At 43.6% G+C, this 27,251-nt stretch overlaps 1 protein-coding gene, 1 long non-coding RNA gene and 1 pseudogene across 6 annotated transcripts; all 3 read right to left on the bottom strand.

The window, feature by feature from the left end:
- Positions 1–267: 267 nt before the first annotated feature.
- Positions 268–3,749, bottom strand: LOC123105959 (uncharacterized). 5 transcript variants are annotated; one of them, XR_006451117.1, is made up of 3 exons: positions 2,323–3,745; positions 912–984; positions 268–822 (listed from the first exon to the last, which is right to left on the bottom strand). It is a non-coding gene; the product is annotated as an uncharacterized lncRNA (long non-coding RNA). The 5 variants fall into 5 exon arrangements; XR_006451113.1 differs by having other exon boundaries at positions 268–533; positions 2,323–3,744; XR_006451116.1 differs by having other exon boundaries at positions 268–533; positions 656–3,749.
- A 1,966-nt stretch (positions 3,750–5,715) lies between these two features.
- LOC123108378 (probable non-specific lipid-transfer protein 3) lies at positions 5,716–6,566 on the bottom strand. The gene is made up of 2 exons (XM_044530181.1): positions 6,074–6,566; positions 5,716–5,962 (listed from the first exon to the last, which is right to left on the bottom strand). The coding sequence occupies exons 1-2, from the start codon at positions 6,478–6,480 to the stop codon at positions 5,953–5,955; spliced, it is 417 nt and encodes a 138-aa protein (XP_044386116.1). The 5' UTR covers positions 6,481–6,566; the 3' UTR covers positions 5,716–5,952.
- Positions 6,567–22,736: 16,170 nt separating this feature from the next.
- LOC123105957 (nucleotide pyrophosphatase/phosphodiesterase-like) lies at positions 22,737–26,813 on the bottom strand (annotated as a pseudogene).
- Between the last annotated feature and the right edge of the window lie 438 nt (positions 26,814–27,251).

The raw sequence follows: 27,251 nt of genomic DNA, 5'->3' as shown, positions 1-27,251 counted from the left end.
TTAAAATGCGTTGCCGTTGGTGGCGTTGCAAAGGTCTACACCAACATATATACATGCGTTGGTAAATGGCATAAATAAGTGTTGTAAGATAGCAACATATAGAGCTAGAGCACAACAACACTTCATATGCGTTGGTGGCTGGCCTAGAAAATGACCATTGTAATGCCTAGAAGAATTATCGTATTGCTTGGACAATTAATGGTATTTTGTATATTAGCATCCAGAACTTATTGCATTAATGTTGATAATGCATAGGAGACACAAACATAACAATGAGAAAGGTCACATATATTAAATCAACTTGATTGCTTTACAAAGAACATGATACACAGATTACAATATGTGAAACTATCTAGTAATAGTCTGATTCTCAACCTTGCACTGAACGACTCAGCCATCTAAACACATAGTGTTTGAAACATTGACCCTAAAAATTACATTCCAAAACATAATCTGAAACTATCTAGTAGTAGCCACCTTCTCGATCTTGTAATCAACTTCTGAGCCATGCATCATCGATTTATCTTAGCAATCTACAACAACAAAGAAATGAGAATAGCAAGGTACCATCAAAGAAAATCAATTAACAGGGAAGTAAAATTTAAACAAAAGAGCAACATATAAAGGTTGGAGGACATGTGATAGTTAATCTTACTATATGACTAATAATTTTGTTTTAGTGGTTATGTCAACCAAGAAACAGTTACTCCCGGAGGGAGTACCAAGTCAACACCCATAGTTTTTTGTTTTATATTATAGGTCAGTACTCTGGAGTGTAGCAAGGGCAACATTCTTCTTTGGATTTCCCAAGCTAAGCAGGAACTGCAATAAGCATTAATATTGAAAAAAGTATGAGCAAATAAATTGTTGCTCAGCCATGTTGAATTCACACAATAGAGGAATGAGCATACCTTGTCTTTAGATGGATGATTGCATCTCCATATCATAGAGGAAGCTTCACTTTAAATGCAATATGTTGCTTCCCTGAACAGATTAGTTAAAGTTTCACTTCTCTGAACACCCAAGTCGAAGCAAGCACCAGAACAATATCCTTGTTTCGTCATCCAACATATATCATCACCTCTAAAGAGCTATGAAATATCATAATTTGATCACTTTTTACAGTCCCAGCCATAGCACTATGCTATATAGACGGAGAAAAGAGGGCCTTTTGAAAAGAGCGTCCTTATGTTAAACGAGTTAAACACCTTACAAAGAATATAATGAAGATACAGTGAGGTACATGCCAAAAACTATGTACATCGACAAATATAGCATCCTTGATTGCAAAGAAAGATCTGCAGTTCTCAAAACAATACATATAAATGTAGAGATTTTCAAATTTCCAGAAGTACTTGAAGTTGAGAGCTACAAAGCATGGATACGGCAAAATCTGCCGATTTGATGTCCTAGTACAGCGGGATACGGCGACACGCCTGGATAAGCTGGGATACACGTATCCCGCAGCATCCCATGATTCCTGAATTAAAAAAAATAGAAAAAAGCATCGATACGGCTGGGATACGTTGAGGGACTCGGGAGGCCCAATAATAGCCTTGGCACAATACAAACTCTCGTACGCACGCACGCCACATAACGAAGGACCTGCTGCTAACCAGCAGCGAACGCGCCGCCGCCACCTGGACTCGACCACCGCCCCCAGCAGCTTCTCCTCCCGGAGGCAACCACACTCGAGCAGGTAACCCCAAGGCCTGCAGCCTCTCCTCAACCTCTTCATCTTTGTGACATGATTTCCTTCAATTGAGAGGCTGCTAATTGCTTCCCCATGTTGTGCTCGCTTGAATGATTTCTACTTGTTTCTAGGGAGCATGGCATCCGGGAGCGCCACCCCCGGGGCCACCCGTCCGTGGGTGAGATCAAAGGACAGCCTGGTCCCTGGTGTTCGTAGATACGAACTATCCTCTGTGGGATCCAGACCCAGCAGTGTTTCATTGTTTTTTTCTGTTTTGACTCTGTATATTTCTTATTTATTTTATATATACTCACCGTATCCCCGAACGACTGTTTTTGAAAAATAATGTATCCCGTGTCCTTGTATGCGTATCCCCGTCTTTCCGTCCCCGTGTCCGTGCTTTTTAGGTTGAGAGAACATAATTCCCACAAAGCTAAATCAGGTGGTTCTATTAAATGATAACAAGTATGTTTTCACATGATTTTAATTTATATAGATGCTTGGGAATAAGACAAATCTGAATTATGAATACACAAACTTTTTCAACCTCGGTTTTTAAATTACATTGCAGATAATGTCATGTAAATCACCTACACGTTTACTACCCAGCTGGAATCATGCTGTCGTACCTCCTTTTGCAGAAGTAGCCCACTATATGCCTTGATCTTTCTCCCAAAGATGAATATGTAAGAAATTTTGGCACTGCAAAGAATGATGGATTCGCTTCATAAGTACTTGCAAGAACATTTAAGTTTTACATATCTAAATCAGTGGATCATAAGTCATACCATAAGCACTAGCTAGTATCATCATTCCGAACCTGAGGATTTACGTGTTAAGAGAAAGAATAAACAGACAAATGTTGGCTGATGCGAAGTCAATTTCAGAACTAGCAAGGAGAGATGAAATTAAGGATTATGAAATAAAGATAAAGAGAAATAATAGGACGTAGAGATGCATGTGGGGCTTATTCATAGATTATTACAAGGAAATCAGTAAGGTTTCATAACACCGATAAGAAGATATTTGTTTTCTTTCTTGAAAAAAATCATGATGTTGTACATAATAGTGGTCACCTATTAAATGATACTAGAAGGAATGGTTTTTATAAATAGTCAGAAACTAACAGCTAGGATATCCAGAGATACTATCAACTTATTCAATTTACAGCCTAATCATCTTCATGGATATATTAATTAATTATCCACACACATAGCTACATGAAAAATTAAAATCTAATGTATCACAAGATAGAACTATTTAGAAAAAGAGAACGCACACATTTTCCTGAATCAACACATACAGCCATGTGGTGAATCACTTGTATGCGTACACCCAGATGACTGAATTACCCCTAGGTAGCAGTATTTCTGTGCACATACGAGAATAGTGAGGAATACAAACCATGGAGTGGTGTGGCTGTCGGTGCAAGCCAGCGCCCACAAAGGCGGATCAGGCAAGTGATAAGGCAGCATTAATCATTGTCGTAATGGCCGGCAAAGAATTATCCATGGCAAGATGCCATGCCACAAAGCAGCGGCAGGGCAAGAGCAGAGGGGAGGGGTGCCTTACTGAACCGTCACATCGGAGTCGAGGTAGCCAAGGTGGAACAGCGCCATCGAGCCTAGCCGGTAGCCGATCGCGTGTGGAAGTGGGATTGCTGGGCCGAGCACATGAGCTAGGACAATGAACCGTCGCGCCGTGCAGAGGCGTGGAGGACGTCGTGGCGGTGGGGGTTGGGGGCGGGGCCAGATGAGAGAACAAGAGGGGGGACGAGCTGGTGAGGCGTGGTGAAGGGGAGCACCGGAGTTTCCTCGAATCAGAGGCGGCGGCGGCGGCGGCGTTGTGGTGGAGCTCGGGTGGGAGATGTGAATCGGGGAGAGAGGTGGTGGGGAGATAAGAGATTGGGTTCTTTTTTTTTCCTGCTTGGCTGCGTGTTGGTTGCGTGATATTTGGACCGAGGTGGATACAGGGAGGTTATCACGACTTCGTGGGGAGGTGGGATGTTTGTTTAACTCAACGCATCTCGACTTTCGTTGCGAGATATGCGTTGTTATAGGTGGGTTTTTGTTGTAGTGTCATTCCAGGTGATATAATAACACACTCAAACACACTGTTCGTCGGCCACAAAGGACTCTTGGGCCTTATCCCCTTTACTTAGTCCACTACGGCTTCATTGGTGTGAGTTGTAGGCGTGACATTCGCCCTCCTTGAGAGGCGACTGAAATGACCAAGGAGGTCAACTAGAGGGGAGGGGGGAGGGCGGATATGCGACTACAAATTTTCTTTTTTTCCTTTGCAGGTTTAGAAATGTATGGTTAAAGCAAGTGTCGAGGGGAAGTGGTTGATGGTGTCCCGCCGCGCGGGGGGGTCTCAACACGTCACTTCTCGGGCTAGTAGGCCAGCCACGAACCACCTTTGTCAGTTCAGGAGTGGACCATATTGGGCGGCTCATGGCACGTAGACGGAAGGCTCTGGAAGACTTGTCGTGTACTCCAAGATGCTATCCTATAGAGCAGTCTTGAAAGAACACATGTATACGAGCCCCAATTGTAAACATCGCAGTCTATAAGACTTGGGCGATCTCTAGTAAGCTCATGAGAAAACTAGGGGGTACAATATATATGCTCGAACCCGCGGGGTAGCCTACTGACAGCCAGGTACTGGTTAAAATTTTGAGTGAAACCTGCTCGCACAAAAGTTGCAAGTCAGGGCATAGTCCATTGTCAAGTTGTTCATGAATGTAGTTTAAAATTCTAGGCAGAAGTTCAACTTACAGTGTCTCCTAAAACGCTCATATATTAAACATGTAGTGAGAAAAAACAAATCCTTAAATGGGTATTCGAAATCTGGCAGGGGTATTGCTAGAATTAATGGGCTAGGCTCATGTGAAATTCCAAAATCTCAAATGGCCCATGTATAAATGTCAAGTGGTGGTGCTAAAGTTTAGTCTCATCCCGCGAAGTGTTTGACATTTTTATATAGTGCGTTCTCCTCACCACACTAAGTGATGTGTTTAGGAGAGAAAGGGAAGACTACTCGCACATGCTTGCATCGCCTAACCGGGCCGGGGCAGTGCGGGCGTGCAACATTCGCATGAATGGTCGACCGAAATCCGGTTCATGACCTTGCAGGGCGCAACTTCCTTTTGTCATTTTATCTTTTGATGTCTTGACAAAAAAGGTGATCGTTTATTTGTCCGGTAAGTTCACGACTTAGAAACCAAATCGGTTTGAGATCGTGATCGCGACATGATATCGCCTTGGTCCTCATATATATGCTGCTTACTCTACTTGCACCGCCATCATATTTTACTCCATCCGAAAGGCCAGTGTGCACCTACGTGTAGGAGGGCAGGTCTTCGAAACTGTTCGCCCATGTGATCCTGCATTCAGAGAGGACAAATTAGGTTTTGGAAAGCGCACTGCACAACTGTTCAAGTTTGTCACCACAGGTCGCCTTCCGTTCAAGTCAGGCGGCGCTATTCATCATCGTCTTCAACGCAGTCCGCATCAAGTCGTCACCAACATCATCATCAACAACGTCGCCCCGGCAGCAACTACGCCTATTAACGAACAGTACGTGCGTCGTGATCTGTTCATGTGTCAAATTGTGGTTGTTGTCATATGTGTGATGTCACGGTGCATGTTTTTCTATCATTCTTGTATGCCAGATTTTTACATGCTAATTTCTGTTATAATCATGCATTATTTACCAGAATTAATCATGAATTTGCCTAATATTCCATTCCAAAAGAGTGGCCAGGTAGAAGAGGAGCAAGGAGACACGCCTAGATCGCATCCGCTGCAAAGGCGCTGAACACCGTGACATCCGCTGCAAAGGCGCTGCCTCTCACCGAGAGACGAGCCGCACTTGTGCACTAGGCTAGCCCCGCTGCCGCACTGACGCTCCTCCGCACCCGGTAAACCCTCAACTTGCCGGCCATCCCCACGCGACGGCGAAAACTGCACAACCCACTTACCCACATCCACACGAACTAACTAGTATCACACTTGGCCATCGGAGTGCAAGCCAGCTCCTGCTACTACTGGACTCTACTTATATCACATAGATTCTTAACTCATTACAACCGAAGATTATTATTCCTAACAACAAGAGCAACACCCAATTGAACAGGCCGGTAGCAAAGCAAGATCACTATTACTCTACTACTAGCAAAGAACAAAATTGATAACTTCAAACTGAAACAAGCTGCATGCTCTTAAAATTGTCGGTCGCCTTGCCGAGGCTGAGAACCGTCAGGGGATGCTGCAAGGGAATTAGCTTACCATTAGCCTCAAAGAAAAGAACGATTGTCATCTGCTCCTGAGTGAGTGGTGACCAAAAACGAACGAACTCAAGCTAGCATTTTCCGTCTACCTTGTGCAGTAGGTGAACGCGTGAGCGGTGGACACCGGCGAGACGCCGCAGAGCCCCGGCAGCAGCGCGATGGCGGACGCGTTGGACCAGTACCGCCTGACGAGCCCCGCCATGCAGCGGCACACCGACCGCCAGTTGTCCGGCGAGTCCGCCGCGACGGCGTACAGGCCGTCCACCCCCTCGCAGCACGGCGTGCCCGGGGCCGGCAGGGGCGCCGCGCTCGTGCCGCGCGTGACGAAAGCCGCGCAGCCCGTCAGCAGCGACGTCAGCGTGCCGCAATCCAGCGAGGAGGACGACGGCGGCGTGGGCGTGGGCATGCCGGCCGCGGGGGCCGTCAGGGCGCAGCCTGACAGCAGGGTGGCCATGACGATGGCTCCGGCGGCTAGAAACCACCCCGCGGCCGCCATGGCCCTAGTCGCTGGATCGATCGATCAGTGTCGCCTTGGGGGACTGTGGCGTGGCTGACTGAAGAGTAGATGGAGGTGGAGGTTCTTGCGGTGCTTGTTTCGTGTGGGTCGCATGCGTACGTCATCGTGGTTACGTACATGTCCACGAGGGCAGGATGAGCTAACCACTTCAGGGGACACCAATTAGAAACGTCTTCCAAACATATAGACATGCATGTAATTAAGAGCATACTTTTTTTTTAACATCAGGGCAGACGCAAGTGCTCACACATACCCGTATACACTCACCCCTATGAACACACACACACATACCCTACTCCTATGAGCACCTCCGAGAGACTGAGCCGGCATGTCATCTTGAAATTTACGAAGTCACCGTCGACGGGAACGTCTCCTCCCACTAAAAGCGCATCGCCGAAAATTCTGAAATAAATCCAGGAATAATGCGAGCACCAGGACTTGAGCCTCGGTTGACTGGGGATACCACTGTCCCTCTAACCATCCAATCTCAGGTTGATTCGCAATTAAGAGTATGTACTTTAAGTTGTAATTTGTTTTTTTTTCAAATACATGTCACCTTTTTTCAATACACACTGTACTTTTTCAGTGTACATACATAATATATTTAAAAAATGTATAATAAACATTTTTTTCAAGAACAATGCTAAGCTTACTGGCACTTTTTTACGAATAAAAGGCTACAGAGAGAGGTGGCACCTACTTCGACGGAAGGGATCCCCACCCTGGGGGGAGAGGGGGGAGGGGGGGGGGACACATCTGTCTGTAACGCCATGTCCGTGGAAACAGCCCGTAACTCAACATTTTTTTTCAAATACATGTTTGAAGATTTTTTTTAGTAAATGTTGAACATTTTTGGAATGGTATGTTTTTTCTTAAAATGTACACAAACATTTTGTTTCGCATTGTATAAATGTTTAAATATGTTATGAACATTTTCTGAAACACGTGAACATTTTATTTGAATGGCACATATATTTAAAAAACATAGAGCGAAGATAGTTAAAAGCTAACACGCATATAAGGCCTCGGAAAATATATTTTGCCAGAACTCAACACATGTGACCTGAGTGCCTTTTAGCTCATGTTATCCCCTAACGCGAGCTGTAGCACTCGCTTGCGTAAGCCAATAACATGTAGCATCAGTGCCTTTTAGCGCATGTTATCGGCTGACGTGAGCTGTGGTGCTCGCTCGCATCAGGTATCGCCATAAATGGGCGGGCACAGGAAGGTAGTTCTTCCTCTCTTTTTTCACATTTTCATTGTCCTTTTCCTTTTGCTTATATTTCAAAAAAATCTAAATATATATATATTACAGAAATCACTTTACATAGAAAAATGAAAATGCTAATAGTGCATTTACAGAAATCACTTTATATGTAAAATGCTAATAATGCATTTACATGAAAAATGAAAAATATACTTTTGAATGTTAATAATGTATTAGAATAATGCTAAATGTGTATATAAAAAATTTCTGATCTATACAAAAATATAATGTATATGGAAAATTTTTATGGAAAAATTTATACATAAAAAGTATGTACTTAGAAAAAGTAATGTGTATATAAAATGTTGTTGTATTCGGAAAATAAAAATAAAAAAAGATGAAAACTGACAAAGAAACGAAGTTTACAAAGGAAAATGATAAAAAAATGTTAAAAAGCCTATGAACAAGAAACTATCAGCAAAGGTTCTAAAAACATATGAAAACCGTAAAGAAAAACACGTACATAAAAATGAAAGAAACCGGGACTAAAACGGTGAAAAGAAGGAGAAACAAAGAAAACCAAAGGAAATCAATGAAAATCGAATAAAAGAAACAAAGGAAAATGAAGAAGAAAATAAACAGAAGGAAAAATTAGTGAAAACCGAGAAAAGAAGAGTGAAAAACAAATGAAAACAGAAGTTATAGCGAAGAGATAAAGAAAATTGAGAGAAAATCGGTGAAAAAACAAAAGGAACCGAAGAAAAAAAAAGAGAGAAAACCAAAGAAAATCAGACCTAAACCTACAGCGAGCGATTACAGTAAACGTGAAAACTGCACTAAAAGGGCGGGCCCGCTCGCCCTCGCCTATGGCGAGATAAGAAATAGCTCTCGTGACATGTTAGTGGCTTGGTACAACTCATGTTACTGCGCTATACCCCACCGTGTTGTTCTAGCAAGTAAAAATGATGACATGGCTGCACGAGAATTCAGTAAAATCAGGTGTCGGGACATGGGTGCAGTTGGGGGACTGAAGATTGGTGTAGAGAGTAGTGCTTCCACATATTGATATTTTGCTTCTGATTGATGAAAAACTTCCTATAAGAGCATAAATAGTTATAAATTTTGAAATGTTAAATAAATAATTAATTCATTAAATATTATTGAATCAAAATGCTATGAATTTTAGAAGGATTTGCAATTCTCCAAACCGTGTAATGAGAGTTGGATCAACATAATTATCCAGCAAATATAAATCTTAGATTATTTTTTATTTAAATTCAAAAAATGTTATTATTATTTACAATATTTCAAAAATATTTTCAATAGTGATAATAAAACGTCTTTCTCATAATCATGGATATATAATTTATTAAAATTTTGATGCATTTGGATTTGGGTCTTATTTAAAATAGAGAGTGGAGATAAAATGACTTCTCTAGTTATATATGATCCTTGCATATTTGAGGTTGAAGAAAAATAATTATGGGAATTATAAAACCCCAAGACTTGTTTTTAGGGAATTTATAAAAGCTAAAATGAAAAAAAAATGAATTTCCATAACTAAGTTTGAGCAAAAACTATTTTCCCACATCACAATATAAGTATTTGGATTTATTCAAAAGTCTTGGATTTATCAGAGAAGGTTTGGTAATTATATGTGACCATAATCATTTTGCGATAGTTATTTAAATAAAAAATCATTTCCAAGAACTCGATTGACGTAAATATGTTAGCTAGCATGACTTTTCTCTCTCCGCCCCCACATGCTCCACCGAACAGCCATGCCCATGTCTCTTTTCCTTCTCTTTTAAACCTTCTTATTTCTTTCTGCTTTGGGTTTATCCTCTCCTCCGAAGTCCAATATTCCTTCTAGCCTAAGCCTAGACACATGAAGACATGCAACAATCATCTTCCTCCTACACGAACAGGAGCACGAACAAACACACACATCCATGGTGTGATGTCTTCCTCTCCCGCTTGTGCTTCATCTCGCCACCAATTCATTTCGGTTTCAGCTCCAAAGTTATAGACGAATTCAAGGAAATCCCATTTAGAGAATTAATCTCCAACTTGGATACCCTAATTGAGCATACCGACTGTGTGCTCTCAATGCCAATAGTTGGCATTGATTACCCGATCTCCCTCCACCTTGTGTATGAGTGAAAGTGCAACTTTCCCTGAATGGTTTTGGTAATTCCTAATAATATATAGTTCATTGAGCTAATGCTACTTGAAGATAAATATTTCAGAAAAATCTCAATGATTGGCATGGCATGGATTGAAAAGTGGATCCCTCAAAATGCCAAGGACAAAAGAATTGGCTCAACCTCAAAGCACAAGACTCTACATTTCATTTTTAGTGATCCAAGATCACATTGAGTCCATAGGAAAATCCAATACTATTAAGAGGGGATGAGGTGTTGCTTAATGAGGTTCTTGCTCAAAGTGCTTAGTGATATGCTCCACAACCCTCAACCACTTTCTCATATCCAAATATATCTCAAACCAAAAGTCAAACTCGCCCCCACCGATTTAATCTATCCGGCGCCACCGAGTTCACTTGACATAGCCACTGCCACAAAGCCTAGTCTTTTCGGTCCCACCGATAGGGATCTCGGTCTCACCGAGATGGGATTGTAATCTCTGTTTTTCATCATAACCTTCCAGTCCAACCGAGATGAAAGATCGGTCCCACCGAGATTGCAATGAAAACTCTCTGTTTCCCTTTCGTAACATTTCGGTTCTACCGAGAGAGCGAATCGGTCCCACCGAGATTGCCTGACCAACTCTCTGGTTAGTCTATTACCAAAATCGGTCTCACCGAGATTACTTTATGTCCTAACCCTAATTATATCGGTCCCACCGAGTTGACATGTCGGTCCCACCAAAAACCCTAACGGTCACATTATGAACTAAATCGGTCTGACCGAGTTGTATGATTCGGTCCCACCGAGTTTGGTGATTTGTGTGTAACAGTTAGATTTTGTGTAGAGGCTATATATACCTCTCCACCCACTCTTCATTCGAGGAGAGAGCCATCAGAACATGCCTACACTTCCAACATACATTTTCTGAGAGAGAACCACCTACACTTGTGTTGAGGCCAAGATACTTCATTCCAACCACATAAATCTTGATCTCTAGCCTTCCCCAAGTTGCTTTCCACTCAAATCATCTTTCCACCAAATCCTATCCTATGAGAGAGAGTTGAGTGTTGGGGAGACTATCATTTGAAGCACAAGAGCAAGGAGTTCATCATCAACACACCATTTGTTACCTCTTGGAGAGTGGTGTCTCCTAGATTGGTTAGGTGTCACTTGAGAGACTCCGTCAAGATTGTGGAGTTGAACGAAGGAGTTTGTAAGGACAAGGAGATCGCCTACTTCGTGAAGATCTACCCTACTAAGGCAAGTCCTTCGTGGGCGTTGGCCATGGTGGGATAGACAAGGTTGCTTCTTCGTGCACCCTTCGTGGGTGGAGCCCTCCATGGACTCACGCAACCGTTACCCTTCGTGCGTTGAAGTCTCCATCAATGTGGATGTATGATAGCAACACCTATCGGAACCATGCCAAAAATCTTCGTGTCTACATTGGGTTTGCTCCCTCCAAACTCCTCCCTTTACCTTCATATGCAATTCTTTTACATTCCGCTGCTATACTCTTAAAATTGCATGTGTAGGTTGTTTGCTTGACTTGTGCTAAGTTGCTAAAATCTGTCAAGAATTAAAATTGGAAAAAGGCTAGATTTTTATTTGGTCAAGTAGTCTAATCACCCCCCTCTAGACATACTTTCGATCCTACAAGTGATATCAGAGCTTTGGTCTCCATTTGCCTTGATTTCCATAGATTTGGTGATTATAGCCTTGGTTTCACAACCTAGGAGAGTATGACGTCTAGTGAGGGAAATTACCACCGTAGAGGTCCTTATTTTGATGGTACTAATTTTGCTAGTTGAAAGCATAAGATGAAAATGCATATTCTTGGACATAACCCCGCCGTTTGGGCTATTGTGTGTATTGGCTTGCAACATGATTTCTTTGATGGGAGGGAACCGAACCGTGAGGCTAGCACGGAAGAGCTGAAGATGCTGCAATACAATGCTCAAGCTTGTGATATTCTCTTCAACGGATTGTGCCCCGAAAAATTCAACAAAATCAGTCGTCTTGAGAATGCAAAGGAAATTTGGGATACTTTGATTGATATGCACGAAGGTACCGACTCCGTCAAGGAATCCAAATTGGATGTGCTTCAAAGTCAACTTGACAAGTTCAAAATGAAGGATGGTGAAGGTGTCGCTGAAATGTACTCTAAGCTTGCTCTCATCACAAATGAGATTGTCGGCTTAGGAAGTGAAGAGATGACCGATAGATTCATCATCAAGAAGATCCTAAGAGCCTTGGATGGAAAAGATGATACCATGTGCACATTGATCCAAATGATGCCCAATTACAAAGATCTCAAGCCAACGGAAGTCATTGGAAGGATTGTTGCTCATGAGATGTCACTCAAGGATAAGGAAGAGCTTCACAACAGTCAAGTGGTGCTTACAAAGCCTCATGTGATGCTTCCACATCATCAAGTGAGAAACTGAATTTCAATGAAAAATTAAGACTAATGGTGAAGAACTTCAACAAGTTCTACAAGAGTAGAAGCAAGGAAAGAAGTTCTAAGTCAAGGTCCTACAATGACAAAAGATCTTCAAGTCGTGAACGTAATTGCTAAAATTGTGGAAGACTCGGACACTACTCCAATGAGTGTACGGCTCCCTACAAAAGAAGAGAAGGTTCTCCCAAAAGAAGGAGTAGGAGAGAAGAATCACCATCAAGAGAGAGAAGGAGTAGAGATGACCGTTATGAACGAAGAACATCACGGAGAAGCAAGGATTCAGAAAGGAAGGACAAATCATCAAGGGGCTACACAAAACGAAGACATCAAGCTCACGTTGGTAAATGGGTATCCGACTCCGACTCCGACGATCACTCCGAGAGAAGTTATCACTCCGACTCCGAATATACTCAATATGAAGGTGTTGCCGGTCTAGCACTTGTGTCAACCAACTCCTACGACATATTTGAGTCACCAAATGAAGGAAGTGAAAGATGCTTCATGGCTAAAGTCCCAAAGGGAATTATAGAGAAAGGTGTTTACAAGAGCCTTGCCGGAAGTAAGCAATTTGAGGAAATTGTACGCAAGCAAGGAAGACACCGGAATCAAGGTGTTGGTTTTGAACGAAAGTTCAATGCCAATGGAGTTGAGTGGGAAGAAGATCAATACCCCAAGACAAAGTTTGTTCCTCAACAAGAGAAGTATGATCCTACTTCTTTCCAAGGAACACAATCTCAAGATGATCTTCCACCACAAGACCACAAGCTAAAAGGCAAGGACAAGCTTCAAAAGGAGATTGATGCATTTGAAGAAGCTCCCAAAGCCTTGGTCAAGTGGGTTCCCAAGACTACATCAAGTTCTACTTCATCAAGTACGACTACAACTCCAAGGATTCCCATCAAGATGGTGTGGATCCCGAAGAAGAAGAACTAGATAGTTCTTGAGGGTGACTCCGCCAACACACTTCACTCATATCATTTTGGCAAGGACAAGTGAAAACAACTTTCATGCACTAGTTCAAGGAGTCACAAACCCTCTTGTTGGTAAGACAAGGGACAAGGTAACCTAATGCATTCATGGACATCATCTCATGTGAATATCACTCTATGTCTATGGATATCCTTGTTTGTTCCTTGTGGGACTAACCCGTGTAGGTATTGAAAGTGCAACTCACTCCAAAGGATTGCTCCAAAGGATCTACATCAACATTGAGCATCTACATCTTCAACACCTACATGAAGTCATCATTGACAAAATCCAAGGTTAGTTCATCCCTCTTAGGGGGGATATCACATCTAGGGGAGCTTTACTCTAATCAATTGAGCTAAAGCAACTCTAATGGTGTGAACACAACAATGCTTTATGTAAAAGTGGCAACCCCACTTGTGCTTAAACAATGAGTATAACCTACGATCAAATGTTCCCATTTGACTCTAAGTCAATATACTCATATATAGATGACCTAGTCATCGCCAAATTGCTTGATAGATGCTAGAGTTCTTGTGCATGCTTTGTCACATATTTCATTTGTCATCCTATTGTGTGAGCATGTTGGTTGCATATTTTACTCATTTAAGGACATCCATTTGTTGCTTTGATTGTTTGGCCTTTTCTCTTTTGCCAAATGGATGGATAAGAATGCCTAAGAACTCCCTCTAGCTATCTGTGCTTTCCTCGTCTCAAACTCTATTTATGCTACATCACAAAGTTTGATCAAGTCAGATTCGAACCACTCTATGTGAGGAGCACTCGGAGTCCCTGATTCGTCAAAGACTTAAACTTCCAAAACCTCTTTGTGCATTTCGGTATGACCGAGTCATCCATTTCGGTCACACCGAGATCACTAAGTTTATCTAGGTTTTTAATCTCGGTGCAACCGATTAGAACTTTTCAGCCACACCGAGTTGCAGTAACTGCTCACAGTTTTGCATCTCGGTCCCACTGAGTTGTTCCACTCGGTCACACCGACAGGGTCAGGTTATATATACTGACGGGTCAAATTTTGGAAAATTTTCCGAAACTTTTCACCCGCGCGTGACCTGCTCTGCTTCCTCGGGTCTCCGGATCGTCCTCTCGCCGCCAGCGACCGCCCGCCGCTGGTCTCCGCCGCCGTCAACGACAATCTGCCCCGCCGTTGCCGCCGTAGCAAGTTCACCGCCGGAATAGGGTATGAACTTGATCTTTGTGCTATTCCTTAACTCCGATTCGTAGCACATTGCTTTGCCATGATTCTTGCCATGTGTGAAATCATCCTGTCCAGCGAAAGCAACCCATAGATTAGATTTGATTTGAAAATTTAGGGTTAGGTCTCCGCCGAACTCATCTCAGACCGACCGAGTTGTAGAAATCGGTCTCACCGATTTGGCTTAGGCCATTGCACATGTGTTTTCGGTCTGACCGAAAATTGCAAATCAGTGTGACCGAGTTTGATTCTTTGTGAAACCCTAGCAGTCTCGGTGCCACCGAACTGTGACTCGGTCTGACCGAGTTCACTAGTTTAGATTCCAAAAGCTGCTTCGGTATCACCGAGATAACAAATCGGTAGATCCGAAATGCTTTGTGTGAAGAACTAAAACTAAGTTTTTAAGTCATCTGTTTTGCAAAAATTCTGCACTTTGTGATGCTCATCTACTCTACCCCATCTACAATCTATTCACAGGGTCTGCTGATAGTTTTCCTGCAAGATGTCTGATCAAAGTGACAGCCAGAACAAGTCTGAGAAGTAGGTTCATTTGAGTGAGGGCACTAGTCCCTCTAGCACTTCTGATGAGGGCAGCAGGACCACACCAAGTAACTTGCCCAAGGCAGCTACCAGAACAAAAAAGAAGAAGACCTCAGATTTCGAGGATGAGGATTATGTGGCTGTTGAGGAAAAAGTCAGCTCCAAGAAAAAGGTGATGAAGAAAGAGTATGGCTCAGCTGCTACAACAAAGCCAGGGATGCACAAGAAAGGCTCCAGCAAAAAGGATTCCCATGTCAAAGACCAGAGCCTCAACTGCTGAAACTTCCAAGCCAACTGAAGAGGCAGTTGGAGAAGGAAAGAAAGGGTCAAGAAGACCACTGCCAGAGTACTTGGTAGATCCTCCATTATGAGAGATTCAGAAGAAGAAGAAGAGTAAGAGGATGCTGCACCAGCTCCTAAGGCTCAGAAGCTCATGGGAGATGCAATTAAATCAGGGGCTGCAACATCTAAGCCCAAGTCTACTCCCAAAGCTCAAGCTCAGAAACCCCCAAAGCCCAAGAGAAACACCAGGAGTATACCTGCTGAGGAAAAGAACAAGACCCCAGTGCCTGAAGCTGAAGAAGAGAATGATGAATCCCATGTTTTGCGGAAGTTGAAGCCCAAAATTCCTGACCATAATGATGCTCATCCAGTCGTTGAGGACATGCACATCAGGAAAGATGCAGGATTGAGGTTATGGAGCCAGTCTGACCCATATGCTGTCAAGAGGAGAACTGCTGTGGATTACAGATTCCATACAAAGGAACAATCTATGAAACCATTCTGCTTGACAAGAAGCTCATAGTGTGTGACATGAAATGGATGGACTGAGAGTTCATCCGGGAAAATGAAGATCACTTCCTTGGAGTGTATGACAGCTTTAAGGCATGTGAAGTTGATGAATTTGTTGGACAAAAGCTCACCAAGTGGAATGATGAGTTGATCATGCAGTTCTACTCCACTACCCACTTCTATCCAGATGGGAGGATAGTTTGGATGTCTGAGGGTACCAGCTACCAGTCAACAGTTGATGAATGGGCTAAGCTGATCAATGCCCCTGCAAAGCATGAAGATGACTTGGATGTATATGCCAAGAATAAGAAAGACCACAACTCCATGGCAAACATGTACAAGGAGATCCCCGACAAGGCTTTGGAAACTCACAAGCTTGGATCTGCGCATTTCTTGTTGTCTGGTCTGCGTACGATCAACTGGATCTTGAGGCACACTCTGCTACCCAAGTCAGGAGATCACAAGATGATCAGAGGGCATTCTATCAATCTGCTCCAACTGTTTGATGTCCCTCAGAAGTTCAAGGTTATGAGCTTAATGGTAGAAACAATCAAGAGGACTGCTGCTGACCAGAAGAGAAGTTGTGGGTATGCTCCACACATTCAGGAGCTCATCAACTCTAAGATGGGCACATGAACTTATTTGCTAGACATGGAGCATCTACCCATATATCCTGATTTTGAAGACAATACCGTTGTGATGACTGAAGAAGATCCATCATCTGTGCAAGCACATGAGAAGAGAGAGAAGGCAAGGGCAGAGAAAGCTGCAAGGATGCCAACTGCTGAAGAGGCATCTCAAGTATTCCTGAAGAGCAAGCAAGATCAACTTGGATATCTGATTCAAGCTACACTAAGGATTGAGAAGGTCTTGGCCATCCTGACTTAGAATCAGAAGAGCCTGGAGAGGATTGTGGAAACAAAATTCTATGATCTTGATCTGAAAGTGACTGAGATTCAGACTGCAGTTGAGCAGCTTTAGGAGGAAGCAGAGGAGAGGAGAGGAAAGCAACCACTGATGCTTTCAAGCGTGTGCCATGAGGTCCAAGGTCTGCTGCAGTGCCAGTCTCAGATGCTAGAGCTTCAGTGTCAGCACCAGCAGCTACAACTCCAGCACCCACTCCAACAGCTCCAACTACTTCATCGGAAGCTTTCGTCCTTGGAGTTCTATCCCCCCCCCCCCCCCGAAGACCAAGCCTGAGAGACGTATATCACTATGCATTTTCAAACTTTTTGGTAACTTGTTGCCAAAGGGGGAGAAAAATGTATAGATCATAGGCTTCGAGAGAGAGTGTCTTGCTTTTTATCTCTCTTGCTATTTTGGTTGAACTACTTTTGTTGTGTGCTTGTGTGAGATACCGTATGTCCTTGTGAGATACTTATATGATCATGTGGTTGATCATATGCTACATTAATGTTTGGTTGAATGATGCTATCCTTTATATTCCACATATGATCATTCACTTGCTTGGTGATGAGTGCATGCTTTTAATTTCTATCATTTTGAGCACTCCACCAAGATGTATGTGACATGGAAGAGTAACCCATGATCCTAATCGATTATGCATTTGCATTCAAAAGCAAATTTTAAATAATGCACAAATTTAGGGGGAGCTCTTGCTTATCACATACTTCTCAAAGCGACGATGTTTTTAAATCTTATAATCATCTGTCGAAGCTTTGATCTATATGTTGTCATCAATTACCAAAAAGGGGGAGATTAAAAGTGCAACTTTCCCCGGGTGGTTTTGGTAATTCCTAACAACATATAGCTCATTGAGCTAATGCTACTTGAAGATAAATATTTCAGGAAAAACTCAATGATTGGCATGACATGGATTAGAAAGTGGACCCCTCAAAATGCTAACGACAAAAGAATTGGCTCAAGATCAAAGCACAAGACTCTACATTTCATTTTTACTGATCCAAGATCACATTGAGTCCATAGGAAAAGCCAATACTATTAAGAGGGGATGAGGTGTTGCTTAATGAGGTTCTTGCTCAAAGTGCTTAGTGATATGCTCCACAACCCTCAACCACTTTCTCATATCCAAATATATCCCAAACCAAAAGTCAAACTCGACCCCACTGATTTGATCTATCCGGCGCCACCGAGTTCACTTGACATAGCCACTGCCACAAACCCTAGTCTTTTCGGTCCCACCGATAGGGATCTCGGTCTCACCGAGATGGGATTATAATCTCTCTGTTTTCCTTCGTAGCGTTTCAGTCTAACCGAGATGAGCGATCAGTCCCACCAAGATTGCAATGCAAACTCTCTGTTTCCCTTTCGTAACATTTCGGTTCTACTGAGAGAGCGAATCGTTCCCACCGAGATTGCCTGACCAACTCTCTGGTTAGCCTATTACCAAAATCGGTCTCACCGAGTTTGTGTAATCAGTCTCACTGAGATTACGTTATGCCCTAACCCTAATGATATCGGTCCCACCGAGTTGACATGTCGGTCCCACCGAAAACCCTAACGGTCACGTTATGAACTAGATCGGTCTGACCGAGTTGTATGATTCGGTCCCACCGAGTTTGGTGATTTGTGTGTAACGGTTAGATTTTGTGTGGAGGCTATATATACCCCTCCACCCACTCTTCATTAGAGGAGAGAGCCATCAGAACATTCCTACACTTCCAACATACATTTTTTGAGAGAGAACCACCTACACTTGTGTTGAGATCAAGATACTTCATTCCAACCACATAAATCTTGATCTCTAGCCTTCCCCAAGTTGCTTTCCACTCAAATCATCTTTCCATCAAATCCTATCCTATGAGAGAGAGTTGAGTGTTGGGGAGACTATCATTTGAAGCACAAGAGCAAGGAGTTCATCATTAACACACCATTTGTTATCTCTTGGAGAGTGATGTCTCCTAGATTGGTTAGGTGTCACTTGGGAGACTCCGTCAAGATTGTGGAGTTGAACCAAGGAGTTTGTACGGGCAAGGAGATCGCCTACTTCGTGAAGATCTACCCTAGTGAGGCAAGTCCTTCATGGGCGATGGCCATGGTGGGATAGACAAGGTTGCTTTTTCGTGGACCCTTCGTGGGTAGAGCCCTCCGTGGACGTGCGCAACCATTACCCTTCGTGGGTTGAAGTCTCCATCAACGTGGATGTACGATAGCACCACCTATCGGAACCACGCCAAAAATCTTCGTGTCTACATTGCGTTTTCTCCCTCCAAACTCCTCCCTTTACCTTTATATGCAATTGTTTTACATTCCACTGCTATACTCTTAGAATTGCATGTGTAGGTTGTTTGCTTGACTTGTGCTAAGTTGCTAAAATCTGCCAAGAATTAAAATTGGCAAAAGGCTAGATTTTTATTTGGTCAAGTAGTCTAATCACCCCTCTAGACATACTTTCGATCCTACAATAAGGCTGGATAGATGAGGGCCATACGTGTCCCTAGTCCTCCTATAATTTAATTCTCAAAAATTAGTTCCGGTATCTACTTTAGTTCTTGTTGTAATTGATCCACGAAGTTATATATATATATATATATATATATATATATATATATATATATATATATATATATATATATATATATATATATTCTTGTTTGTTGAAATGAAGAGAACGACTTTGCATAGTTGGTTTGCAAAGAAGTTCAATCACCTCCTTGACCAACCCCAATGGCGAACATACAACCCCTACTCTAAAAAATAAGAGCACTACTCCGATCCCATTTCAAATGAGAGTACTAATCCACTAATTGATGAGACCACAAATCAACAATAAGGCATTATATACTTGATTTTTCATCCAAGTCAGGCTTTAGGTGATCCAGCAGATCTAATACAAATAGAAGATAATGTCGCTGAAATTTGCCTTGAAGTGAGAAGAATTTTTTTTGAATGGGAGAAACAAAGCTACTGAACATAAATTTGAAGTCACGTTGGATGGAAAAATTTAGAGATATTCTCAATCGCAATTATTAAATAAGCTTGATTGGTTGGAATGTTAGTGTGAAAAAGGAGGTTGCGTTTTGCTTCTACCAATTCATTTTCAAGACAACATCGCATGCCGCTATATTTGGAAATGTTGTATTTACAATAGATGGTTACAAACTTTTGAAAACAACTTTTGCATATTTTGAGAAACATGATGGTGGTCAAGCTAGTCACAACATTTCTAGGGGCTCATGGGATGATTTTAACAATCAAAGGGCAAATGTGTCTACCAAATTCTATGCTTACAATAAAGAGGCTGAGATAAAACATAAAAATTACTTGAGTGTGTCATTGGATTGTGTAAGGTATGTCATAGCTCGACGGGAAGCTTTTTTATGGATAATATGAATCCTCCAATTTCATCGGCACATGCAATCTTAGTGAGTTCTTGGACTGGTATAAATACAAGAGGAAAGACATGAATGAGGCATTTGATAAGAGGAAAGGAAACCATAAATTCAGAAGGACCTTGCTGCATGTTGCACAATGGAGGTAACCAAAGTCATCAAGAATGAGCTTGAAATTAAGATTTTTTTTTTGCTCAAGAAAGGAGCAAATGGCAGTGATCTTGAGGTAATTCACACGGATTTGCATTGTTTTGTTTGTGTTGTTTCAAACAACAAAGCATACACCTTTCCAATTGGTATATCGCCTAGTCGAGTTGACACTATTTCTTTCCGTAGCAACTTCATTACTTGAGCGAATATTTTCAGCAATGAAGATCATCAAAGCACATTTGCGCAATAAGATTTTAGATGAAGTATTCAATGATTCATTTGAATTATTTATGATGATTAGATTAGATACAATCCCGAAAAAGAAATACTGCAAGGATATTTTCCTTGTGGGTATACTGTGATTTCTTAAGAGGCATGTCTCAATTTTTTTCTTGTTCTAAGAGTCAATTGTGGATCTGCTAAATAAGCTTTTTTTGAAGAAATATAGGGATTTTCACCCCTCTGATTTTCATTAAAGAAAACCATCAGTTCTCGAACTACAGGATGCAACCAAAGCGTTTACCCTAACGGGATGGGGTAAGGGGGTGTGCCACAACAACCAGGCCATAGCACCCTCTTCACCTCCCCCAGAAGACTAGTTCAAACATCACCGAGCATAACAGTTCAGCTAAGTTATTACAATCATCCACACTCAAACGGAAACCAAGCTACAAGCTACGCAAAAGAGAGGGTTAAAACAAGCGCAAAAACAAGCAACAAGGCAGTCCAGACACCCTCCAAGGAAAGAGTTCTTCATCCTTCCAAGCGCAGCATATTGATTCTCCACCCTTGAGAAGCCACATAGACTTCACTTGCTACCCGTTCTAGCAGTCTTGCCCCTAGCTCTAGTACGTTTTTTTTCTGCTCCTTTATCTGCAAAATAGACCAATCCACCAACCAATGTGTTATTGCTTTGATAATATTCATAGGATCAGAGATTCTCTTGTTCTAAAAAGTAACCCCGTTTCTAGCTTTCCATAAGGCCCAACAAATAGCAGAAATTCCCACCAAAACAAGTTTTTTATCCTCTTTTCCAAAAGAATTCACCCAGGAACCCAGGCACTCTTGCATAGATATAGGAGCATGCCTCAAGCCGAAAGTACATTTTATTAAGCTCCAAATTAGAGAAGCCGCTGAACATTGAAAAAACAGATGATCTACAGATTCATCTTTCCCATAGAAAACACAATTTTATCCCCTTTCCACCCTCTTTTCAACAGAGCATCTCTAGTGAGTATGCTTTTCCTAGCGCTTAACCACAAAAAACCTTAATTTTTGCTGGGACTTTGATTTTCCAAAGAAATTTCTGTGAGAATCTAAGTCCATCAGCTACCAATTTTCTATAAAGCGATTTAACTGAGAATACACCATTTGCCGTGAGAGACCATGTTATCTTATCCTTGCCACCTTTAATTTCAATCTCTTCACACCTGCTCTTTAGGTTTTTCCAGAGTTCTAAAGTCTCTCCATGCAAAGTCCTCCTGAACCTAAATCCATGCCACCCTTTTTGGATGGCCTCAGCAACTGTAATATTATGGTCAAAACAAATGTCATAGATTCTAGGATAGGCTACTTTTAAACTTTTATCATCAACCCACACATCTTCCCAAAATATGGTATTTTCCCCATTTCCCTATTCCTTTTTAACAAAACTATAGAAAATTTCTTTGATCTTCATCAAGCTAGACCAGAACTGAGAATCACCCTGTCTTTTTGTGCTCTTGGACAGGCATTTGTCCCCCCATATTTTCCTTTTATTATGTTTTGCCATAACCCCTCTTCATTCTCCGTCTTCCAGAACCACTTAGCAAGCAAAGATATATTCATTATTTCTAAATTGATAATCCCTAACCCACCTACATCTTTGGGCAAACAACAAGTTTCCCACTTCACTAAGTGATATTTTTTAATATCTTCATCTTCCTGCCAAACTAGTCTGGCCCTGTAGAGGTCAACCTTTTTTATCACCCCTTTGGGGATCTGCTAAATAAGCTATTATGTCACTATGCTATTGAGCATGTGTGTTGTGTGAGCCTGTCGGATGAGTTACCTGGCGGCACCAGCTGAGGTTGCTTGGCGTTGTGTGCAAATCCTTCCGGTGAGTTACTTGGAGGCGATATAGGAGGTTTGCCTGGCGGTCTGTGTGCGTTACGTGAAACCATCGGATTAGGTTACCTAGCAATGTGTGTGCATTGTGTGTTGTCTTCATGCCCAAAAAAAAATAGCACCCTTGAAGTTGAACATGCCCTACATTTACCTCCTAGATTCGCCGTTGTCACAATGCATACTGTAGACATGGAAGGGAAATGCTATTACATGACATACATACACAAAGTAGAAGTACGGTCACAACACGCGATCAGACAGACTTATTTTTTCTGAGTGAAGTCAAAGTAAAAAAACATTCAAATTAAATTTGGGAATTCTACAGAAGAAGGTAGCTTTATATTTCGATAAGTGATGCTTTTATTAATCCATAATATAACATCAAGGAGTTACAAAGCATAATGAGCATACACCTGCCTCTTGTATGATTAGTATGCGCACATCTAACACCAACTCATACCCACAAGATCTTATTATTAGCACGTATAAATAGTGCAGCTGACCAATTTTATTGGTTGACGCCCCCGAGATTTGTTTATTAGCACATATAGATAGATTGTGCGGCTTACCAATTTTATTGCATGACCCTCCATGACGGCCAGACAATCAAGAAGCGAGCGTGGTGGGGAAGCAACTGTCGTGCACGCAGCTGAGCACGTCGCGGTAGTCCCTGTGGATGGTGAAGGAGTCGTAGACCTTGCCATCGCTGCTCTTCATGTACTCAAACAAAAGCGATGAGTGGTTGAAGGCCGTCAGCTTGGTGAACCCGTAGTCGTGATCCCTGAATATGCTCCACTTGGGGATCGCGGTGGTGTACTCCGACAGGTGGCTGCCGCCGCCGCCGGCCACGACGAAGATGGTCCCGTTCATGGTGCCCGAGTAGTGGCTCCTCTCGTTGTTGACGCACTGGCTCTGGTAGAGCGGGCATGTGCGCTCGTAGTTGTGGACGTGGCCGAAGTAGGCAATGTCGATGCGGTACTTCTGCCATAGTTTCTGCAGGCTCTCCCGGCCCTCCGGCTCCTCGAAGGAGCCCTGGTCGGCGTACCACGAGTTGGAGGAGTAGCCGAGCACCCGGTGCGCCGTGAAGATGAGCCACGGCTGGTGCTTGCGGTCCACCGTGGAGAGGCACTCCTCGATGAACTTGTACCGCGGAGTCCCCTCCCTCCAGTCGTGCTCCGAGTCCGCCACGCAGAACCGGAACATCCCGTAGTCCACCTTGTACCTTAGAGATTCATGGATGGCATCCATTTCGTCACTTGAAATTAACCACCCAATATTTTCATATGAATTTTACAAGAAACCATTCCATTTCTAGGCGCTTACCAAAAGTTTGCTCTGTTTTCGGCTGGGTAGTAGTACATGGTCTCGGCCGGCACACCGCATTCGCCGCCGGAGTCCTCGACGTCGAAAAATCCACCGGTGTTGGGCCAGTCCCTCTCGTGGTTGCCGCTGCACACGCAAGGCGAGGATTAGTAATAAGCTCCCAGCATGCCATTTGTTAACATGGCACTAGTCCATACCAACATGGTCATGGCATGATGTACCTTGCAACCATGTAGGGCTTCTTGGCGCTGATGGGGGCAACCTGTGCGGTGAACTGGTCCTACTGGGAGAGGTACCCGTTGGCGTAGGGCATGTCGCCGATGTGTAAGACGATGTCGTAGTTGTCCAGATCTTCAATCAACCTATCCGTGGTGTTGAGCGACCCCGGCTGGTAGTTGGCGAACTCGTTTGATGCATCCCTCTCCGCCTGCAGAAAGACCAAACCATGCATGTGTACCATATGTAAAAAAAGTATCTGTGAAGTGAAGTTAAATTGTCATGCATGCGATACATATTAAGAGAGACACATTCAGTTGTACCTTTCCCATGTCACCGAAGACGATGATGCGCTGCAGCGAGTTCTGCCCGGGGGTTGGCGGTGCCCGGAAGGTGTAGGACTTAGCCCACACCACGGTTCCGTCGGAGAGCTCATGCCCAATCTTGTAGAAGCACCTAAATCACAATTCACAAACCAACCGATCTTGGGTAAATTAAGCTGACCATTCGAGCACTTTTCAAGGACGAGTCAATCATTCTCCTTGGTAACATATCTGTAGCTAGGACGTACTCTTTGTTGGGCCACAGGTTCCTCATGAACGCCGTGTGGATGAACCCGGGTTCTCTCCACCCAACCGTCCGCGCCGGCTCGCCTGGATAAACAACCAAAACAAAACAAAATAGCACGGTGAACCTTCAATCTTCTTGCCCATGCATGATCTGAGTTGATTGATGCTCCACATATAGATTCCGTACCGCACATGCTGCCGCGGTTGAAGGTGAGTGTCCCGGCGGGCGTGCGCGTGCCGGCGGCGCCGACCATGCCCCACTCCACGAACGGGTAGGCCTCGCTGACGTCATAGCCGCTGGTCCACGTCACCGTCATCTCGTCGTGGGTCTTGCCCTGCGCCAGCCGCGGGAACACCGGCGCCTTGGGGTTCTTGAACACCACCGCCTTTGACACCGACACCAGCTTCGGCTGCAAAAGTAAATACACGACGAACAGTGTGTTCACATTTAGAAATGTTAGATCCTCTTTGGTAGTAGGTTCAGATCGGGAGCGGTTACGTTTTCGAGGCCGCCGGTGAAGAGGGCGAAGGAGAAGTAGGCGCGCTGGTTGATGAGATGGAGCCGGATGGTGCCCTTGCCACCTTTGAGGTAGTTCGCCGAGTAGTTGGCGTACTGATACTGCAGTCACACACCAAGCGGCCAATTCAGCTCAATATATCATGGTTCATGGCCATGTTGGCAGATGGTTGTCATGGAATTTCATCTTGGTTAGTTAACCAACTGACCTTGATCGGCGCCGTGCAGAGCAGCGGCTCGGCGGGGTACCTCTCGGGGTTAGGGCACGTCCCCGAGCTGCATACGCACAGGAGACACGAGCCAGAGGATCCAACATGGATTACAGCTTGAATTCATCGTGCTTGGAGATTTGGAATGTCAAGGGGGAAGGTCTTACATGAAATCGGCGGGGGAGAAGACGGCGATCCAGTCGTCGGGGGTGGGGTTATCCCAGCCGTATTTGACGGTGACCCATGCAGTGTCTTCGTCCTTTCAGAGGCATGCATCCCAAAATTCTGAGTTGCTTACATTTGTTTTTTTAATCTTATCTACCTACAGTTTATGTCATGTAGTAGATGATCAATGGCAATTTTCTGTAGAAAAATAGGGGCTTCACGTCACGGTCCTTTTTTTGTTGCACTTTCTTTTGGCTTTTATGTGTAGCTACTTTAATAATCAGTGAAGCCGGTGCAACAATGAGATGCTAAGCTAATAAGATGCCTTTTGTTGTCTACACATGCACAGAATCAGCAGGACAAAGTAGTGCCAGTACCGACGACAAGTCATGCGGCGTATCCACAGTGACACTATCCTAGTGTGGGCAGGGGTCCATATCTAATGGACAAGTGGCTCTGTATGTCACCATTTTTTGCATCATTGGGTGCTGTGGGTCACCAATAATGCCACAGTTACGCGTGGATAAGTCCGGGTTGCTAACTATAGGCTGACGTGGCATCATGTGATTGGAAATTGGGGTTGAGGGGAGGTGAATGGTGAGAGAACACATACATACATACCCATAACCTTGGGATATATCGCTACAAATTGAACGTTGTATTTTTTAACCATGGCAAATCAAACTTTTTTAACATTATCGTAACCTTAAGCCAGTAAGATTAGCATTTTTGTGTTGGTCATTCAATTAAAAGTTGGTAAAACTATATTGTTGGTTCACTTGTACAAGATGTCCCCTGAACATTTGTGATGCAAATGAACTAGGACAGATCAATGGACAATGGGTCTGCTCCACCATTATATTCCAAATACTACATCAATTTTACGTATTATTAGTCCCTAAATAATACTGTATTTTGCTTGTTCTGCCCGTGGATGTAAGATCCAGCTAGCACACTATTCTACTGCGACCATTGCATTCCAAACTGCAAACCCAAAGCCAGCATGGCCCGAGAGAGCTGTCGTCGTCTGTTCCGTTGGTCAGATTAGGCCGATGAATATTGATAAACTAGCTGATCAGTTAGCTTAACGTACCTGGCCGCCGAGCAGCGCCGGCGTGGCCCGCACGTACGCGGAGGAGCGGTGGAGGTCAAGGTGAACGGTGGCCTTGTGGATGGCGATCTTGGACAGCGGCTGGACCCCCAGCGCCGGCGACGCGCTCACCGTCGCCGCCGCTGCCGCCATGGCCAGCACCGCTGCCAGGGCGACATGCGCCATCCCCATGCCCCTGCTTCAGCTGTAGCTCGTGCGCACTGGCGGCCGCTCCTTCCGCTGTGCCCAGGCTGGTGTGTGTCCAGCGTACGCCATGGCTGCCCGGCCTACTCAGCCAGAAGAGGGTCCGGGTCCGGCCCAGCATCACAGTGACAGTATATGTAAAAAATGGTAATCATGGTAGCGGCCGGTATGTTCAAAAATGGTTATTGCAAGTGGTACCTCGCGAAGCACGTCATGGATGTCGACATCTAATCCTCTTGTTTTTTAGCACCCGTGCTCCTCGTGCTCCATTATCTATTTGTTATTATTTATTCTTTGAGCTGGACAACGTTTATTATTTGACATCGACTGACGTGACATTGTCGATTCTTGCCAATCGGGGTGCGATATTTGTGTGGGTTTAACGGCAAAATTGACAAATTTGACCCGTGGACGAATTAAATCACAGAATGAACTACTCGTGAAACTATTTCACGCGGCTGATCTTTTTATGTGGCGCCCGACACGAAGGCGCCACATTACACTGTGCAATGCCTCACAGATAAGCGCTACACGTCTGGCTAACGTCGTACCTGTGTGATTC

Source organism: Triticum aestivum, chromosome 5A (assembly GCF_018294505.1).
Source record: "Triticum aestivum cultivar Chinese Spring chromosome 5A, IWGSC CS RefSeq v2.1, whole genome shotgun sequence".
In the NCBI taxonomy this organism is placed as follows: Eukaryota; Viridiplantae; Streptophyta; class Magnoliopsida; order Poales; family Poaceae; genus Triticum; species Triticum aestivum.
Note: the sequence above shows the minus strand (reverse complement) of the source record. Positions and strands in the feature narration are given on the sequence as shown.